This window comes from Pongo abelii, chromosome 1, assembly GCF_028885655.2.
Source record: "Pongo abelii isolate AG06213 chromosome 1, NHGRI_mPonAbe1-v2.0_pri, whole genome shotgun sequence".
Taxonomy (NCBI): Eukaryota; Metazoa; Chordata; class Mammalia; order Primates; family Hominidae; genus Pongo; species Pongo abelii.
Window position 1 is genome coordinate 157,723,317 of NC_071985.2, and position 22,431 is coordinate 157,745,747.

Sequence of the window (22,431 nt, forward strand, 5' to 3'; positions counted from 1 at the left end):
GAATAAAATATGCAATTATGAAATAGCATATCACTATTACTATCTTTTGCTCTCTTCTTTCATTTTGTGGAGTAAACAGGAACTCATTTGGGACCTCTTTTAATTATTTATTTCTTTTTTTGTCTTTAGGAGTTGTACAGATGTTCTGTGCTGTATGATCTTCCTACTGTGCATTATTGGCTACATTGTTTTAGGACTTGTGGGTGAGTAAATACAGGTATAGAAAATATTTAACACTTGCTAATGGAATAACTAAGTCAGTGTCACATATAAAAAATTAATTATTGTCTTCCAAAAGCCTTCCTATTATTGATTGTTGTCTTTCCTGGAGGAAATGTGCCTCACCAGGATTTATCGGGTAGCAGACAATAAAAAATGAACCTAAAACAGTTTAGTCAAAGGCAAGCCCAAATTACTTAAGTAAATACAATTGTTCATGTTGCTGTTTGCTAATAAGAACTAGGGCCTAGATCATTTTAGGTAATACTAAATATATAAACTTTTCTTTTTATAAGCAAATTAAAAAGAATGAACAATTATTAAGAATTTCACCAGATAATTCATTGACATACAAAAAGTTCTAGTCTCTTTGTCCAAGTGATAGCTAGCAAAGAGATACTATGTTATTTATTGTTAGGTTAAAGATTTTTCTATGAAAGTGAAAATAAGAGAAGTATGGAGACTCTTTATTTGAAATTTTTTTTTTTTTTTTTTGAGACAGAGTCTCGCTGTGTTCCCAGGCTGGAGTGCAGCGGCGTGATCTCGGCTCACTGCAACCTCCAACTCCCTGGTTCAAGTGATTCTCCTGTCTCAGCCTCCTGAGTAGCTGGGATTACAGGCATGCACTACCATGCCCAGCTAATTTTTGTATTTTTTTTTTTTTTAGTAGAGACAGGGTTTCACCATGTTGGCCAGGATGGTCTTGATCTCCTGACCTCATGATCTGCCCGCCTCGGCCTCCCAAAGTGCTGGGATTAGAGGCATGAGCTACTGTGCCTGGCCTATTTGGATTTTTTTTTAAACAACTACCAAAGGAACTAGTGTGAACATTTTCTGTAAGAAGGTTTCATAATTGTATATGAATGGATCAAACTTCTTTTTCCCCAGAGACATAGGGTCTGTCTCTTAAATTCTGACTTAGGAAACTTTAATATGTTATTACTAGGGTGAAAGTTCAAGATCAAGCTTCTTGCTTGATCAGAACCAGCCCTTACTCTTAGGCCCTGCTTTTAAGCCTAGGACCCCAGCCCAGTCTCTTCCTCCATAGTAAGTTCCCTTTGAGGGTATTTTTATCCTTTTTGTCCAGCAAACCTAGTTCAGAGTCAATCTGATCTATCCTAAATTAAAATCTCAGGGAGAAAAGTTTGAGGTCTTATCTCTTCCTTCACTTAAAGCAAATTAGTCTTCCTTTATCCTAATAAACATGAGGAAGGAAGAAAGCATATTTTCATAACTAAGAGAAGTCACTCGAGTGACCTTTTGAAGAACAAAGATAATTCCAAGATGACTTTTTCATTCTGTCCATGCAAAGAAGCAGTGAACAGTTTCTCTTACTAATAAATAAACACATAAATATACGTTTTTAATTTAATTTTTTAGCATTGTGAGCTATGATTGACACATTTTAAAAAGTATATATTTAAGGTGTACAACCTGGTATTTTAGTATATGTATATCTTGTGTAATGATCTCCACAGTCAGGCTAACATATATATCACCTGACATAGTTACTTTTGTTTGTAAGTGAGTGTTAGTTTGGAAAGAACAGTTAAGATATATTCTCTTAGCAAATTTCAAGAATAAAATACATTATTAACTATAGTTAATGCTGTAAATCAGATCTCTAGAAATTATTCATCTTATAACTGAAAGTTCTTACTCTTTATCCATTATCTCCTAATTTCTCCCACACCCCCAGATCCTGGCACCTACCATTCTGCTCTCTGCTTCTATGAGTTGGAGTATTTTAGATTTCACATATAAAGGAGATCATGCAATACTTTTCTTCTATGTCTTGTTTATTTCACTTAGCATAATGTCCTCTAGGTTCTTTCATGCTCTCACAACTTGGCAGGATTTTCTTCTTTTTTAAGGCTTGAAAATATTCCATTTTGTGTGTATATGTGTATGTATGTATACATACACACACACACACACAAGCACACATACACTATAATTTCTTAATCCATTCAACTATTGATCGATACTTAAATTGATTCCAAATCTTGGCTATTGTGAATAATGCTGCAATGAACATGGGAGCACAGATATCTCTTCAACATACTGAGTTCAAATCTTTTGGGTAAATACCCAGATGTGGGATTGCTGGATCATATGATAATTCTATTTTTAATTTTTTGAGTGACCTCCATGCTATCATTCATAATGGCTATACTAATTTACATTCCTACTAACAGTGTACAAGAATTCCTTTTTTCTCCACACCTCCTCAACACTTATCTCGTCTTTTTTATAATAACCATCTGTACCTCACTAGGCATCCTGTTGTTCTAATTTGGGAGCTTGGTGGTGTGACCACAATATTCATTGCAAGAGGAAACTGGCAATTGGCAATGAGTATAACTGGAAATTACATTGTGCTGTTAATCTACTTTTGGAAATAAGTGAACCTATCAGATCACAGCTTGGAAACATTGTTTTAGCCAAGTAAAATCGTATCTCCCAATTAAAAAGTAAGAATTTTTAGAAATTACAGTTCTATTGTTTTTTAAATTGTTCCAGGAACCTTTTCTTAATGAAAAATGTTATCATTGTATTTATAACCAGAATCAGTATTAAATGTCCTTTTGCATTCTTTACAAATATATACATATTTGCAAATTAAATTACAAACCTATACTTCCTTTTATTTTGGAAGTCTTCATTTTAAAAAGAAAGCATTGGGGGGAGGAGCCAAGATGGCCGAATAGGAACAGCTCAGGTCTACAGCTCCCAGCGTGAGCGACGCAGAAGACGGGTGATTTCTGCATTTCCATCTGAGGTACCATATTCATCTCACTAGGGAGTGCCAGACAGTGGGCGCAGGTCAGTGGGTGAGCGCACCGTGCCCCAGCCGAAGCAGGGGCGAGGAATTGCCTCACTTGGGAAGTGCAAGGGGTCAGGGAGTTCCCTTTCCAGGGCTGACAGATGGCACTTGGAAAATCGGGCCGCTCCTACCCGAATACTGTGCTTTTCGGATGGGCTTAGGAAATGGTGCACCAGGAGATTATAGCCTGCACCAGGCTCAGAGGGTCCTATGCCCACGGAGTCTTGCTGATTGCTAGCACAGCAGTCTGAGACCAAACTGCAAGGTGGCATCGAGGCTGGGGGAGGGGCGCCCACCATTGCCCAGGCTCCCTTAGGTAAACAAAGCAGCCAGGAAGCTCCAACTGGGTGGAGCCCACCACAGCTCAAGGAGGCCTGCCTGCCTCTGTAGGCGCCACCTCTGGGGGCAGGGCACAGACAAACCAAAAGACAGCAGTAACCTCTGCAGACTTAAATGTCCCTGTCTGACAGCTTTGAGGAGAGCAGTGGTTCTCCCAGCATGCAGCTGGAGATCTGTGAAAGGGCAGACTGCCTCCTCAAGTGGGTCCCTGACCCCTGACCCCCGAGCAGCCTAACTGGGAGGCACCCCCCAGCAGGGGCAGACTGACACCTCACACGGCCGGCCGGGTACTCCAACAGACCTGCAGCTGAGGGTCCTGTCTGTTAGAAGGAAAACTAACAAACAGAAAGGACATCCACACCAAAAACCCATCCGTACATCACCATCATCAAAGACCAAAAGTAGATAAAACCATAAAGATGGGGAAAAAACAGAGCAGAAAAACTGGAAACTCTAAAAAGCAGAGTGCCTCTCCTCCTCCAAAGGAATGCGGTTCCTCACCAGCAACGGAACAAAGCTGGATGGAGAATGACTTTGACGAGCTGAGAGAAGAAGGCTTCAGACGATCAAATTACTCCGAGCTACAGGAGGATATTCAAACCAAAGGCAAAGAAGTTGGAAACTTTGAAAAAAATTTAGAAGAATGTATAACTAGAATAACCAATACAGAGAAGTGCTTAAAACAGCTGATGGAGCTGAAAACCAAGGCTCGAGAACTATGTGAAGAATGCAGAAGCCTCAGGAGCCGATGCGATCAAATGGAAGAAATGGTATCAGCAATGGAAGATGAAATGAATGAAATGAAGTGAGAAGGGAAGTTTAGAGAAAAAAGAATAAAAAGAAATGAGCAAAGCCTCCAAGAAATGTGGGACTAAGTGAAAAGACCAAATCTACGTCTGGTGTACATGAAAGTGATGGGGAGAATGGAACTAAGTTGGAAAACACTCTGCAGGATATTATCCAGGAGAACTTCCCCAATCTAGCAAGGCAGGCCAACATTCAGATTCAGGAAATACAGAGAACGCCACAAAGATACTCTTCGAGAAGAGCAACTCCAAGACACATAATTGTCAGATTCACAAAAGTTGAAATGAAGGAAAAAATGTTAAGGGCAGCCAGAGGGAAAGGTCGGGTTACCATCAAAGGGAAGCCCATCAGACTAACAGTGGATCTCTCGGCAGAAACCCTACAAGCCAGAAGAGAGTGGGGGCCAATATTCAACATTCTTAAAGAAAAAAATTTTCAACCCAGAATTTCATATCCAGCCAAACTAAGCTTCATAAGTGAAGGAGAAATAAAATACTTTACAGACAAGCAAATGCTGAGAGATTTTGTCACCACCAGGACTGCCCTAAAAGAGCTCCTGAAGGAAGCGCTAAACATGGAAAGGCACAACCGGTACCAGCCGCCGCAAAATCATGCCAAAATGTAAAGACCATCGAGACTAGGCAGAGACTGCATCAACTAACGAGCAAAATAACCAGCTAACATCATAATGACAGGATCAGATTCACACATAACAATATTAACTTTAAATGTAAATGGACTAAATGCTCCAATTAAAAGACATAGACTGGCAAATTGGATAAAGACTCAAGACCCATCAGTGTGCTGTATTCAGGAAACCCATCTTACATGCAGAGACACACATAGGCTCAAAATAAAAGGATGGAGGAAGATCTACCAAGCAAATGGAAAACAAAAAAAGGCAGGGGTTGCAATCTTAGTCTCTGATAAAACGGACTTTAAAGATCAAAAGATCAAAAGAGACAAAGAAGGCCATTACATGATGGTAAAGGGATCAATTCAACAAGAAGAGCTAACTATCCTAAATATATATGCACCCAATACAGGAGCAACCAGATTCATAAAGCAAGTCCTGAGTGACCTACAAAGAGACTTAGACTCCCACACAATAATAATGGGAGACTTTAACACCCCACTGTCAACATTAGACAGATGAACGAGACAGAAAGTCAACAAGGAAACCCAGGAATTCAACTCAGCTCTGCACCAAGCGGACCTAATAGACATCTACAGAACTCTCCACCCCAAATCAATAGAATATACATTTTTTCAGCACCACACCACACCTATTCCAAAATTCACCACATACTTGGAAGTAAAGCTCTCCTCAGTAAATGTAAAAGAACAGAAATTATAACAAACTATCTCTCAGATCACAGTGCAAACAAGCTAGAACTCAGGATTAAGAATCTCACTCAAAACCGCTCAACTACATGGAAAGTGAACAACCTGCTCCTGAATGACTACTGGGTACATAACAAAATGAAGGCAGAAATAAAGGTGTTCTTTGAAACCAACGAGAACCAAGACACAACATACCAGAATCTCTGGGATGCATTCAAAGCAGTGTGTAGAGGGAAATTTATAGCACTAAATGCCCACAAGAGAAAGCAGGAAAGATCCAAAATTGACACCCTACATCACAATTAAAAGAACTAGAAAAGCAAGAGCAAACACATTCAAAAGCTAGCAGAAGGCAAGAAATAACTAAAATCAGAGCAGAACTGAAGGAAATAGAGACACAAAAAACCCTTCAAAAAATTAATGAATCCAGGAGCTGGTTTTTTGAAAGGATCAACAAAATTGATAGACCGCTAGCAAGATTAATAAAGAAAAAAAGAGAGAAGAATCAAATAGATACAATAAAAAATGATAAAGGGGATATCACCACCGATCCCACAGAAATACAAACTATCATCAGAGAATACTACAAACACCTCTATGCAAATAAACTAGAAAATCTAGAAGAAATGGATAATTTCCTCAACACATGCACCCTCCCAAGACTAAACCAGGAAGAAGTTGAATCTCTGAATAGACCAATAACAGGAGCTGAAATTGTGGCAATAATCAATAGCTTACCAATGAAAAAAAGTCCAGGACCAGGTGGATTCACAGCCGAATTCTACCAGAGGTACAAGAAGGAACTAGTACCATTCCTTCTGAAACTATTCCAATCAATAGAAAAAGAGGGAATCCTCCCTAACTCATTTTATGAGGCCAGCATCATCCTGATACCAAAGCCTGGCAGAGACACAACCAAAAAAGAGAATTTTAGACCAATATCCTTGATGAACATTGATGCAAAAATCCTCAATAAAATACTGGCAAACAGAATCCAGCAGCACATCAAAAAGCTTATCCACCATGATCAAGTGGGCTTCATCCCTGGGATGCAAGGCTGGTTCAATATACGCAAATCAATAAATGTAATCCAGCATATAAACAGAACCAAAGACAAAAACCACATGATTATCTCAATAGATGCAGAAAAGGCCTTTGACAAAATTCAACAACCCTTCATGCTAAAAACTCTCAATAAATTAGGTATTGATGGGACGTATCTCAAAATAATAAAAGCTATCTATGACAAACCCACAGCCAATATCATACTGAATGGGCAAAAACTGGAAGCATTCCCTTTGAAAACTGGCACAAGACAGGGATGCCCTCTCTCACCACTCCTATTCAACATAGTGTTGGAAGTTCTGGCCGGGGCAATTAGGCAGGAGAAGGAAATAATGGGTATTCAATTAGGAAAAGAGGAAGTCAAATTGTCCCTGTTTGCAGACGACATGATTGTATATCTAGAAAACCCCATTGTCTCAGCCCAAAATCTCCTTAAGCTGATAAGCAACTTCAGCAAAGTCTCAGGATACAAAATCAATGTACAAAAATCACAAGCATTCTTATACACCAATAACAGACAAACAGAGCCAAATCATGAGTGAACTCCCATTCACAATTGCTTCAAAGAGAATAACATACCTAGGAATCCAACTTACAAGGGATGTGAAGGACCTCTTCAAGGAGAACTACAAACCACTGCTCAACGAAATAAAAGAGGATACAAACAAATGGAAGAACATTCCATGCTCATGGGTAGGAAGAATCAATATCGTGAAAATGGCCATACTGCCCAAGGTAATTTACAGATTCAATGCCATCCCCATCAAGCTACCAATGACTTTCTTCACAGAATTGGAAAAAACTACTTTAAAGTTCATATGGAACCAAAAAAGAGCCCGCATCACCAAGTCAATCCTAAGCCAAAAGAACAAAGCTGGAGGCATCACACTACCTGACTTCAAACTATACTACAAGGCTACAGTAACCAAAACAGCATGGTACTGGTACCAAAACAGATATAGATCAATGGAACAGAACAGAGCCGTCAGAAATAACGCCGCATATCTACAACTATCTGATCTTTGACAAACCTGAGAAAAACAAGCAATGGGGAAAGTATTCCCTATTTAATAAATGGTGCTGGGAAAACTGGCTAGCCATATGTAGAAAGCTGAAACTGGATCCCTTCCTTACACCTTATACAAAAATCAATTCAAGATGGATGAAAGACTTAAACGTTAGACCTAAAGCCATAAAAACCCTAGAAGAAAACCTAGGCATTACCATTCAGGACATAGACATGGGAAAGGACTTCATGTCTAAAACACCAAAAGCAATGGCAACAAAAGCCAAAATTGACAAATGAGATCTAATTAAACTAAAGAGCTTCTGCACAGCAAAAGAAACTACCATCAGAGGGAACAGGCAACCTACAAAATGGGAGAAAATTTTCGCAACCTACTCATCTGACAAAGGGCTAATATCCAGAATCTACAATGAACTCCAACAAATTTACAAGAAAAAAACAAACAACCCCATCAAAAAGTGGGCGAAGGACATGAACAGACACTTCTCAAAAGAAGACGTTTATGCAGCCAAAAAACACATGAAAAAATGCTCACCATCACTGGCCATCAGAGAAATGCAAATCAAAAGCACAATGAGATACCATCTCACACCAGTTAGAATGGCAATCATTAAAAAGTCAGGAAACAACAGGTGCTGGAGAGGATGTGGAGAAATAGGAACATTTTTACACTGTTGGTGGGACTGTAAACTAGTTCAACCATTGCGGAAGTCAGTGTGGCGATTCTTCAGGGATCTAGAACTAGAAATTCCATTTGACCCAGCCATCCCATTACTGGGTATATACCCAAAGGACTATAAATTATGCTGCTATAAAGACACATGCACACGTATTTTTATTGCGGCATTATTCACAAAAGCAAAGACTTGGAACCAACCCAAATGTCCAACAATGATAGACTGGATTAAGAAAATGTGGCACAAATACACTATGGAATACTATGCAGCCATAAAAAATGATGAGTTCATGTCCTTTGTAGGGACATGGATGAAATTGGAAATCATCATTCTCAGTAAACTATTGCAAGAACAAAAAACCAAACACCACATATTCTCACTCATAGGTGGGAATTGAACAATGAGAACACATGGACACAGGAAGGGGAACATCACACTTTGGGGACTGTTGTGGGGTGGAGGGAGAGGGGAGGGATAGCAGTGGGAGATATACCTAATGCTAGATGACAAGTTGGTGGGTGCAGCGCACCAGCATGGCACATGTATACATATGTAACTAACCTGCACATTGCGCACATGTACCATACAACCTAAAGTATAATAATAAATAAATAAATAAATAAATAAATAAATGAAAGCATTTAGTTTTCACTGTTACTTGAGCAGATTTTTTAGTATTGAGTGAGTTTTTTACTGTTTACTTTGTTGAGTGCATTCATGGTAGATGATTTTAAGTGGAGTATTGTTATCATGAGAGGGATTGATATGTGCTCAAGGACATGACCCTAAACTCACCATTGGGTGGAAGAGGCCACCTGTGAAATGATAAACAGCATTTTTCTTATCTAAGCAACAGGATACAAGGCTGCTTCCAAAAATGTTTCTATAGCAGCAGTGTCATCAACACAGATTTTCAAATTTGGTATCATGTGTCCTGTTATCTGCTTCATTGCATTTGTAAATTGCTTGTGTTAAAAAGCCATAAGCACAATTTGGCAGGCCTGTTCCTCACATATTAAAACAGTTAAAATGTACCTTTAAGGGATACAAAGTAATGATTTGAAAGCAACATTCCCAACCAGCAAGTGTTTAGGGAATGCCTTCCGTGCCCCAAACAGATTTGCAGTTAATTTTTAAGTGTCAGTGCAAGCAGTTGGTCTAATCACATTTTCTCCTTGACAGAGGGCTTTTAAATGGCTGCAACTCCTGACTCAACCCTAGAGCACAATAAGAACATGCTTTGCAAATGTTTGAAAATGAGAGATAATGTTAGATCATAATACTTGCTCCTGGTACTTCAGAAACATGCATTTCCTCGATATGAGTGAAAAGATAATTTGCCTGAATAAATTTTTCACCATCTCTTACCAATCTTTGGTTATCTGCTATGAATTTCCCTAATAGAATTCTTTTACAAATAATTTCTCTTCTCTCTTCTCTTTCTGTTTTATGCACACAAGACACACATGTGCACCTGCACAAACGTGAGTCAGCTTCACTTAAAGTGGTGTTTTAAAGTTATTCTAAAACAGTGAGATAATGAAGAAAAAAGATGATTGAACCAGATTTGTATTGGTTTTATTCACCAGCGTAACCCAAGTAGTTTAATTCTAGAGCCTGTGCTCTTGAACACTACACTATACTGTATTTTATTTAATAAAAACAATACATGAGGAATAAGTAATGAAAGTTACAGAGAGAGGGGTAGACCAGAACCCCATGATCCTCAACTAATGCTTTTCTCTTCCTCCTCCCCTCCTGCCTCCTCTAATTCAACACTGAGTTGGGCTTAAAACAGCGAGTATCCGAGAACAGTTTGGGGGATAAATGAAAGGCAAGTATTCTTCTGCAATCAAAGATCATCAACAATCTATTATCTTCAGTCTTGTCCTTCTGAGACTGATAGGGGTCACTTTGCTGCAGTGCCATTGTCAATCTTCAGTAATTAAAAAAATTAGTCTCTATTATGTACAGACTAAAAAGGGGAGTGTATTCTTTATCATAATCCACACCTAAATAGTTGGTTTTCTTTCCTTCAGTTAATGCTTGTACTGTGGAGTAAATAAGATTATTTTAGGCAATATTTCATTCTTTGGCCAGAAAAACCTCAAAGGATTTCATGGGTCTCCCAAAAAAAGTGTTATTTACTAGTAGATGTTAATGAGTGTTACATGTAATACTCATTAATGTTACATGTTACATGTAACATTTTCCATTGGGAATGGAGTGCTTCTGGGCACAACCCCCTGTAGGCTTGATGGACCAAATAGTATCCTTTAAACATCATGATGGGAAGCTCATGTCATTGGGTGTTCATTCAGGGCCAAGGGGCTATTTCTCAAAAGAAGAATAGTTATTTTCTGAAAAAAACATGGATTTTCTTCAACACCCTAGAGACCTCTACTGTGACTCTCTAATAGACATTTGCCACAGGCCCAATAAACTATATTGTTCTCTGACAGGTATTTTAGACCCAGTGGCACACCTGTTTGTACAGCAGCCTGGATTATCTGAAAAGTATTTTATTTCTCTGAGCTCTACTCAAATCTGACAACTAATAAATATTGTACCCCTTTTAATAGCAGAAAATGTAAGACGCAGTAACTTATCTTTCACTATGGAGAAGATATAACTACTGGACCCCTCAGGAACTTTAATGAAGTGGAAAACTCCTGTATTGTCATATTTTTCTCCTATCCATTAGCACATGTGTGTCTTTATAAGGCATCAAGATTATATGCTAACCACTATTCCCCAGATCTTATCAGCATGATGCTATGAATATAAGGAGTCTGTGTGGCATCCTGTGGAGTAAGGATATTATCAAAACCCTGTAGCCTAAATTGTGGCAAAGAGCAAGAAGGTCATATACCCTTGAGGGAAGAAAGTGAAGATGCAGTACTATCTTTACCAGGTAAAAGCAAATGCCCCTAAGGTTATCCACTTATTGGAAAAAGGAGAAAGCATTTCTTTGATCTAGTGCTGCATCCAAAGTGACAGAGGCTGTTTTGATTTGTTCTAGCATAGAGACAACAACTTGAAGAGCAGCTGAAATTAAGGCAATGACTTGGTTGAGCTTAAGAGAATACACTAACAATCTTCAGAACCTGTCTTCCCTCTGCACTGCCAATCAGTATCATATATAGTTTCTCTAGAAAGAATGTGTTGAGAAATAGTATTATACTAAATATGAGATGTATTCATCTCTATATCTTCAGAGTTTATGTGTGCCTGTATCATTCATTCATGAATGACCAAATAAATAGAAATGTGACAATTGACAATTCAGTATTAATGAATGAATGAAAAGGAGTTTGATCATATTCTAGACTGGAATTTTAAAATAAAGCTTTTCATGTTTACTTTAACAACTAAGGTAAATAGATGTCAGATACTGTGTAATAGTTTAGGTCTTAAGGAATATTTTAAATCAAGTTTAGGATTCCATGTGTTAAATCATACAGTGAGGACTGAAAAATACTAAAATCCTAGAAAGTGTAGCTATAAGCTTAACACATAATAAATTAAATAGAAAAGATGTGTTTCCTAATTATTAAGAATATTTAATTTGAAAAAAGAAAGATGGTGAAATTATTTCCTTCAAATATAAAAGTTTTTTTAGGGCTTGCTGCTGAGGCTCTGTGAGACAGCCGAAAACCTTTGAAGACAAAGGACATAACCTCTTGGAAGCTCCATGGCCCCATCCAGCTCCTGAGAAACCTGAATACTTATCCATGCAACCCTAGAGCAAGCTTGTATCCTTCCTATACTACCAGAGCTGATGCTGTCTTGAAAGCATCACCTCCTGGCTGGAGGCCAACACAAAATAAGGGCAGTAAATAAATCTACAACCAAGGACCCTCACAGAGTACACTTCACTCCCTTACTACCTCTGCCAGAGTAGGTGCTGGTACTCACGGCTGAGAGACCTAAAGATGGATCACATCACAGGACTCTTCGTAGACACTCCCCAGTAGCAGCTCACAGCCCTTTAGTTCCACTGGGTGGCTAGACTCAGAAGAGAAATAACACCTACTGCAGTTTGGTTCTCAGGATGCCCCATCCCTTGGGGAAGGAGAAGAGCACCACATCAAGGAAGCACCCTGTGAGATAAAAGAATCTGAACAGCAGCCCTTGAGCCCCAGATCTTCCTCCTGACATAGTCTACCCAAATGAGAAGGAACCAGAAAAACGATTCTAGTAATATGACAAAACAAGGTTTTTTAGTACCCCCAAAAGATCACACTAACTCACCAGCAATGGATCCAAACCAAGTCTTTGCATTGCCAAAAAAAAAAAAAAAAAAAAAAAAGAATTCAGAAGGTCAATTATTAAGCTACTCAACAAAGCACCAGAGAAAGATGAATACCAACTTACAGAAATCAAAAAAAGTTACAGAATATGAACAGAAAAATCTCCAGAGAAATAGAGGGCATAAATAAAAAACAATCACAACTTCTGGAAATGAAGAACACACAGAGAAATACAAAATACACTGGAAATTCTCAACAGTAGAATTGAAAAAGTAGAAGAAAGATCTTCAGAGCTCAAAGACACGGCTTTCATATTAACCCAATCCAACAAAGACAGAAAAATAATAAAAAAAACAAAGCCTCCAAAAAGTTTGGGATTATGATAAACAACCAAATTTAAGAATAATTTGTGTTTGCAAGGAAGAAGAAAAATCTAAAAGTTTGGAAAATATATTTGAGGGACTAATCGAGGAAAACTTCCCTGCCCTTGCTAGAGATATAGACATCCAAATACAGGAAGCTCAAAGAACAATGGTGAAATTCATCACAAAAAGATTATCATATACATCAGGTTATCTAAAGTCAAGACAAAGGAAAGAATTTCAAGAGCAGTGAGGCAAAAGCATCAGGTAACCTATAAAGGAAAACCTATCATATTAACAGGAGATTCCTCAGCAGAAACCCCGCAAGCTAGAAAGGATTGGAGTCCTATCTTTAGGCTCCTTAAACAAAACCAGCAAAACCAAGTTTCATAAATGAAAAAAAAGATACAAGCTTTTTCAGACAAATAAATGCTGAGAGAATTTGTCACTACCAAGCCAGCATGACAAGAACTGCTAAAAGGAGCTCTAAATCTTGAAACGAATCCTCAAAATACACCAAAATAGCACCTCCTTAAAGCATAAATCTCAACGGACCTATAAAACAATAACACAATGAAAAAATCAAGGTATTTAGGCAACAACTATCATGATGAATAGAATAGTACCTCACTTTTCAATACTAACATTGAATGTAAATGATGTAAATGCTCCACTTAAAAGATTTGGATTGGCAGAATGGACAAGAATTCACCAACCAAGTATCTGCTATCTTCAAGAGACTCACCTGACAGATAAGGACTCACATGAACTTAAGGTAAAGGGGTGGAAAAAGATATTCCATGAAAATGAACACCAAAATCAAGCAAGAGTAGCTATTCTTACATCAAACAAAACAGACATTAAAGCGACCACAGTTTAAAAAGACAAACAGGGACATTATATAATGATAAAAGAACTAGTCCAACGGGAAAATATCACAATTCTAAATATGTATGCACCTAACTCTAGAGCTCCCTAATTTATAAAACTATTACTACTAGACCTGAGAAATGAGTTAGATGGCAACATAATAATAGTGGGGGATTTCAACACTCCACTGACAGCGCTAAACAGGTCATCAAGACAAAAAGTCAAAAAACAACAATGGACTTAAACTATATCCTAGAACAAATGGACTTAACAGATATTTACAGAAAATTCTACCCAACAACTGCAGAATATACATTCTATTCAACAGCACATGAAACATTCTCCAAGATAGACCATATGATAGGCCACAAAACAAGTCTCAATAAATTTAAGAAAATCAAAATTATATCAAGTACTCCCTCAAACCACAGTAGAATAAAATCAGAAATGAACTCATAAAGGAACTCTCAAAACCATGCAAATACATGGAAATTAAATAACCTGCTCCTGAATTATTATTGGGTCAACAATAAAATCAAGATGGAAATTTAAAAAATTATTTGAACTATACAAAAATAGTGACACAACCTAATAAAACCTCTGGGATACAGCAAAAGTGGTGCTAAGATGACTCTTTGTAGCATTAAATGCTGACATCAAAAAGTCTGAAAGAGCACAAATAGACAATCTAAAGTCACACCTCAAGGAACTAGAGAAACAAGAACAAACCAAACCCAAACCCAGTAGAAGAAAAGAAATAACATCAGAGAAGAGCTAAATAAAATTGAAACACACAAAAAAAGATAAATGAAACAAAATGCTGGTTCTTTGAAAAGATAAACAAAATTGATAGACCATTAGTAAGATTAATCAAGAAGAGAGAAGATCCAATTAGAAACAAAATGGGAGAATTACAACCAATATCACAGAAATACAAAAGATTATTTAAGGCTACTATGAACACCTGTATGTGCACAAACTAGAAAACCTAGAGGAGATGGATAAATTCCTGGAAATATACAACCCTCCTAGATTAAACCAGGAAGAAATAGAAACTCTGAACAGACCAACAAGATTGAAATGATAATTTTAAAATTGCCAACAAGAAAAAAGTCCAGGACCAGACAGATTCACAGATGAATCTATCAGACATTCAAAGAAAAAGTTGTACCAATCCTATAGACACTATTCCAAAAGATAAAGAGGGAACCTTCTAAATCATTTTATGAAGCCAATATCACCCTAATGCCAAAACCGGGAAAGAACATAACACACACAAAAAATCTATAGACCAATATTCCTGATGAACATAGATGCAAAAATCCTCAACAAAACACTGGCTTACTGAATCCAACAGCACATCAAAAAGATAATACATTATGATCAAGTGGGTTTCATACCAGAGATTCAGGGATGATTTAACATATGCAAGTCAATAAATGTGATACATCACATAAACAGATTTAAAAACAAAAATTGTATGATCATCTCAATAGACGCAGGAAAAGCATTTGATAAAATTCAGCATTCCTTTAGTATTAAGGCCCTCAGCAAAATTGGCATAGAAGGCACACACCTTAAGGTAATAAAAGCTATTTATGAAAAACCCACAGCCAACATTATACTAAACTGGGAAAAGTTTAAACCATTCCCCCTGAGAACTGAAACAAGACAAGGATGCTTGCTTTCAACACTTCTATTGAATGTAGTACTAGAAGTCCTAGCCAGAGTAACCAGACAATATTAATAAATAAAGGGCATTCAAATCAGTAAAGAGGAAGTCAAACTGTCATTGTTCACCAATGATATGATTGTCTACCTAGAAAACCCTAAAGACTCATCCAAAAAGCTGCTAGAACTGATAAATAAATTCAGTATAAATAAATAAAGTTTCAGGATACAAAATCAATGTACACAAATTAGTAGCACTGCTATACACAAAGTGACCAAACTGAGAATCAAATCAAGAACCCAATCCCTTTTATAATAACTGAAAAACAAAAACAAAATACTTAGGAATATACCAAACCAAGGAGGTGACACATCGCTACACAGAAAACTACAAAACACTGCTGAAAGAAATCATAGATGACAGAAACAAATGGAAACACATACCATGCTCATGGATGGGTAGAATCAATATTGTGAAAATGACCATAGTGCTGAAAACAATGTACAGATTAGGCCATTTCGCATCAAAATACCATTATTCTTCACAGAAGTTGAAAAAACAATCTTAAAATTCATATGGAATCAAAAAGGAGCCTGCATAACCAAAGCAAGAGTAAGCAAAAAGAACAAATCTGAAGGGATCACAGATCACATCACCCAACTTCAAACTATACTATAAGGCCATAGTCACCAAAACAGCATTGTACTGGTATAAAAAATAGGCACATAGCCCAATGGGGCAGAATAGAAAACCCAGAAATAAAGCCAAATACTTACAGCCAACTGATCTTCGACAAAGCAAACAAAAAAAAAGTGGGGAAAGGACATCCTGTTCAACAAATGGTGCTGGGGTAATTGGTAAGCCATATGTAGAAGAACAAAACTGGATCCTCATCTCTCACCTTATACAAAAATCAACTGAAGATGAATCAAAGATTTAAATCTAAGACCTGAAACCATAAAAATTCTAGAAAATAACATCAGAAAAACTCTTCTGGACATTGGCTTAGACAAAAAGTTCATGACCAAGAACCCACAAGCAAATGTGACAAAAAAAACAAAGATAAATTGATGGGACTTAAGTAAACTAAAAAGCTTCTGCACAGAAAAAGAAATAATCAGCAGAGTAAACAGACAACACACAGAGTTGGAGAAACTCTTCACAAAATATGTGTCTGACAAAGGACTAATATCCAGAATCCACAAAAAACTCAAACAAATCAGAAAGAAAAACACCAAAGAATCTGATCAAAAAGTGGGCAAAGGACATGAATAGACAATTCTCAAAAGAAGATATACAAATGGCCAACAAACACATGAAAGAATGCTCAAGATCACTAATTACCAGGGAAATGCAAATCAAAACCACAACACAATACCACCTTACTCCTGCAAGAATGGCCATAATAAAAAAAAAAGATGCTGATGTGGATGTGATGAAAAGGGAATATTTTACACTGCTGGTGGGAATGCAAACTAATACAACCACTATGGAAAACAGTGCGGAGATTCCTTAAAGAACTAAAAGTAGATCTGCCATTTGATCCGGCAGTCCCTCTACTGGGTATCTACCCAGAGAAAAAGAAATCATTATATGAAAAAGATACTTGCACACACATGTTTACAGTCATCCGATTCGCAAATGCAAAAATATGGTGTATTAGCCCATTCTCACACTGCTAATAAAAACATACCCAAGACTGGGTAATTTATAAAGGGAAGAGGTTTAATTAAGTCACAGTTCAGCATGGCTGGGGAGACCTCAGGAAACTTACAATCATGGTGGAAGGGGAAGCAAACACATCCTTCTTCACATGGCAGCAGGAAGAAGAAGTGCAGAGCAAAGGGGGAAAAAGCCCCTTATAAAACCATTAGATCTCATGATCTTAATGGTTCACTTGCTGTTCACTATCACAAGAACAGCACGGGGAAACTGCACCCATGATCTAGTGACCTTCCATGAAGCTCCTCTCCCAACATGTGGGGATTACACTCAGATTATAATTCAAGAAGAAATTTTGGTGGGAACACAGAACCAGACCATATTATTCCACCCCTGGCCCCTTCCAAATCTCACATGCTTCTCACATTTCAAAACACAATTATGCCTTCCCAACAGTTCCTTAAAGTCTTAACTCATTTCACCATTAACCCAAAAGTCCAAGTCCAAAGTCTCATCTGAGACAAGGCAAGTTCCTTCTGCCTGTGAACCTGTAAAATCAAAAGCAAGTTAATTACTTCTAGATAAAATAGGGATACAGGCATTGGGTAAATACACCCATTCCAAATGGGAGAAATTGGCCAAAACAAAGGGGCTATAGGCCCCATGCAAGTCTGTAATCCAATAGGGCAGTCATTAAACCTTAAAGTTTTGAAATGATTTTCCTTGATTCTATGTCTCACATCCAGGTCATGCTGATGCAAGAGGTGGGCTCCGTTGGTCATGGGCAGCTCCACCCCTGTGACTTGGCAGGGTACAGCCCCCTTTCCAGCTGTTGTCACTGGCTGGCATTGAGTGTCTGTGGCTTTTCCAGTTCCATCATGCAAGCTGTTGGACCTACCATTCTGGGATCTAGAGGATGGTGGGCCTCTTCTAACAGCTCCACTAGGCAATGCTCCAGTGGAGGTTCTGACTTTATATTTCCCTTCTGCACTGCCCTAGCAGAGGTTCTCCATGAGGGTTCCACCTCTGAAACAAACTTCTGCCTGGACATACAGGCATTTCCATACATCCTCTGAAATCTAGGTGAAGGTTCCCAAACCTCAATTCTTGTCTTCTGTGCACCCACAGGACCAACACCATATGGAAGTTGCCAAGGCTCAGGACTTTCACCCTATGAAGCAATGGGCTGAGCTATACCCTGGCCCCTTTCAGCCACAGCTGGAGTGGCTGGGATGTGGGGCACCAAGTCCCTAGGCTGAACACAGCAGTGGGGGCCTGGCCCCAGCCCAGGAAACCATTTCCCTTCTTAGGTTCTGAGCCTGTGATCAGAGGGGCTGCCTTTCAAGTCTTTGACATGCCCTGGAGACATTTTCCCCTTTATCTTGGTGGTTAACATCTGGCTGCTTGATACTGAGACAAATTTCTGCAGCAGGCTCGAATTTCTCCCCAGAAAATGGGTTTTTCTTTTCTATCAGATTGTTGGGCTGCAAATTTACCAAACTTTTATGGTCCACATCCTCTTGAACATTTTGCTGCTTAGAAATTTCTTCCACCAGATACCCTAAATCATCTCTCTCAAGTTCAAAATTCCACAGATCTCTAGGGCAGGGGCAAAATGCTGCCATTCTCCTTGCTAAAGCATAGCAAGAGTCACTTTTGCTCCAGTTCCCAATAATTTCCTCATCTCCGTCTGAGATCATCTCAGCCTGGACTTCATTGTCCATATCACTGTCAGCATTTTGGTCAAAGCTATTCAATAAGTCTCTAAGTTGTTCCAAACTTTCCCACCTCTACCTGTCTTCTGAGCCCTCCAAGTCTCTAGGAAGTTCCAAACTGTCCCACATTTTCCTGTCTTCTTCTGAGCCCTCCAAACTGCTCCAATCTCTGCCTATTACACAGTTCCAAAGTAACTTCCACATTTTTGGGTGTCTTTATAGCGGCACCCCATTCCTGGTACCAATTTATTGTATTATTCCGTTATCATGCTGCTAATAAAGACACACCCGAGACTGTGTAATTTATAAAGGAAAGAGTTTTAATTGATTCACAGTTCAGCATGACTGGGGAGGTCTCAGGAAATTTACAATCATGGCAGAAGGAGAAGCAAACACATCTTTCTTCACATGGAGGCAGGAAGGAGACATGCATAGTGAAGGGGGGAAATGTCCCTTATAAAACCATCAGATCTCATGAGAACTCACTCACTATCATGAGAACAGCATGGTAGAACCACCCTCATGATCTAATCACCTCCCACGATATCCCTCCTCCAACACGTGAGGATTATAATTTGGATTACAATTCAAGATGAGACTTTAGTGGGGACACAAGGCCAGACCATATCATATGGAACTAGCCCAAATGCCCGTCAATCAATGAGTGAATAAAGAAAAGGTGTAATATATATATATATACAATGGAATACTACTCAGCCACAACAAGGAATGAAATAATGTAATTTGCAGCAACCTGGATGGCACTGGAGACCATCGTTCAAAGTGAAGTAACTCAGGAATGCAAAACCAAACAGCGTATGTTTTCGCTTATAGATGGAAGCTAAGCTATGAGGATGCAAAGGCACACAAGTGATACAATGTACTTTGAAGACTCTAGGGAAAAAGTAGGAGGGGTTGAGAGATAAGATACTACACATTGGATAGAATGTACACTGCTCAGGTGCACCAAAATCTCAGAAATGACCACTAAAGGACTTATCCATGTAATGAAACACCACCTGTTCCCCAAAAACCTATTGAAATAAAAATACATAAATAAATGTATACATACATACAAACATACATTTTATAAGCTTAAAAAAAGGAAACTGTTTGGGGATACTATACATTAATTAAAAATATAAGCCAAAGGGTAAAAAAGTTAGCTATAAGATAAAGTCTGAAGAACTAAAACAAAAGATTTTTTAAAAACTATATAATAATTCATTATCTATTGCTGCATTGTAAACTACACTCAAACTTGGCAACTTAAAAAACAAATATTTCTTATTTCACAATTTCCATGGTCAGGAATGTAGGAACGGCTTGGTTGGGTGGTTCTGGGTCCAGGTTCTTTATGAAGTTGTGGTTATGATGTAAGCCAAAGCTGCAGTCAACTGAAGGCTTGAGTAAGGTGGACGATGTGCCTTTAAGATGGCTTACTCCTACACCTCACTTTCTGCCTGACCTTCCCATGTCCCACTGATGTAGGTGAAAACTTGTTTTCACAGATTTGAATCTAGAAATTCTGTTCTAAAATTATGAAAGCTTAAAAAAATGGGATCTCATGGAGGTACAGAGTAGAATGGTTGGTTAGCGGGGCTGGAAAGGGAATAAGGGAGGGAGGGATGAAGAGAAGTTGGTTAATGAGGGAAAAATTCCATTCAAAGGAATAAATTTTAGTAGCTGACAGTACAGTGGGGAAACTGTAGTTAACAATAATTTATTGTATATTTCAAAATAGCTTGAAGACAAGAATTGTAGTGTTCCCAACACAAAGAAAAATGTTTGAGGTGATAGATATTCCAATTACCCTGATTTGATCATTAAACCTTGTATACATGTATCAAAACATCATGTGTACCCGAAAAATATGTGCAACTATAATATATCAATAAAAATATAAAATAAAATAAAGTAAAAAAAGTTATTTTGCATGATTGCAGTAAGTACCAAGGGAATTTGAAAGAAGATTCTACTTTTTTGTTGTTAGAATTTGCTAAAATTTGTTCATTTAGGAAAATTATATAATTAAAAACACCACTTGTTGTATTTGATTTTCCTATTCAATATACATATTTCCTCCTGCACTTAAAGGTGCTACAGTCACAGTGATTCTACCTGTAGGTGTAAGCCCTTGACTACTCACATCTCTTCCAGTTTAGTCACATTTGAGCATTTGCATATTGATGTGCATACTATTTAATTATAAATTACTTTCTTATTATTTCTCATTCATATTACACAGGATATTTTATTGACTTTTTAAAGGAAATTATGGGTTTGGCTGAGATATATTATCTGTGACTATTATTTCAAGATTGTACAAGGAGCATTGTAAACTATTATAAAAAGGATGTGTTGGGTATGATGTGCTTGAGAATGACTGTCATACAAACTGGTGATGTTGTGGCACTCGTAATCGCCTTATATAAGAAGCCCTTGATACTGTTCTTTCTACTAGAACAGATCTGTCCAGGAGAAATATGAAGTGAATTATATGTGTAAGTTTAAATTTTCTGATAGCTACATTTAAGAGCATAAAAGGAAACAGGTGAAAATAATTTTAATAATAACTTAATAATATATTTTATTTACTTAAATATAACAAAATATTTCAAATGTAACCAATATAAAAATTAAGATATTCTTCTTTGTTGTTGTTTATAATGTCTTTAAAATATGATGTGTATTTTGCACTTACAGTATGTCCCAATTTGGAGAAGCCATTTCAAGTGCTGAATAGACACATGGATAGTGGCTACCATATTGGACAGCATAGTTTTGGATTTTCCATGAATAGAAAAATTCCAAGAAAGGGAGTAAAATGTCAGAAGCTCCTTAATTTATTAACAGGGACAAAATGATGGCTGCTGCCCATCTCCTTTTTTTCCTCTTTTTTGTAGCTTTCAGCTCAAAGTCTTTTATGTTCCAGCTCAAACACAGACCATCTGCAGCACAACTTCTGTGCCAGAGGCTGTGTGGAGAGGTGTAGCAGCAGCTCAGTAAACACAACAACCTGCCACAGTTCAAAACCAGAAAGTCAAGAAGGAGTATTCTTCTCTTGACACTTCCATCTTCATCTCTCTCTCCTTTATCCCCAGACACTCAGATCCCTCCCAATCAGATACGCCCCTTCTCCCCCCGCCACAAGTATGAAGCTTTTCTCCCCAAGTGGCAAAAGCTCCAAAATTGCCTGTCATCTCTTTTCCTACGTTATGAGCATTTTGCTGATCCTTATTTAGCTGATGTCCTTGTTTTCCCCCTGTTAAGCTCATTCCTGCTCTATCCTTTTGCAGAAAGCATTATCGCCTTTCTAGTTTGATGGTTAAAACCACAGGAAAGCAAGCAACACTCCTGAGTTCATACCTTGTTTATCTCACTTAAAGCTGTGTGATTTTGAGCAGTAAATTAAACTCTGAGCTGCAGCTATCTATACCATTCAGGTGAAAGCAATACCTAGCTTTTAGGCTTGCTATGAGACTCAGCTGAGACAATGGGTGTAATCAAGTTAGCACAACATCTGTCACATTGTGAGCAATTAATACATGAAAGCTCTTATTATTATACTATTTCCTCAATCTATAAATCC

At 37.9% G+C, this 22,431-nt stretch overlaps 1 protein-coding gene across 7 annotated transcripts in view; it reads left to right on the forward strand.

Annotated features, from left to right (window-relative positions):
- SLC44A5 (solute carrier family 44 member 5) overlaps window positions 1-22,431 on the forward strand; it is a 443,676-nt gene that overhangs the window by 334,424 nt on the left and 86,821 nt on the right. For all 7 annotated transcript variants that reach the window (XM_024251656.3, XM_054532995.2, XM_054532994.2 and 4 more), the window contains one exon: window positions 130-203. In XM_024251656.3, the coding sequence (XP_024107424.2) occupies window positions 130-203 (74 nt within the window). The remainder of the gene's footprint in view (window positions 1-129; window positions 204-22,431) is intronic.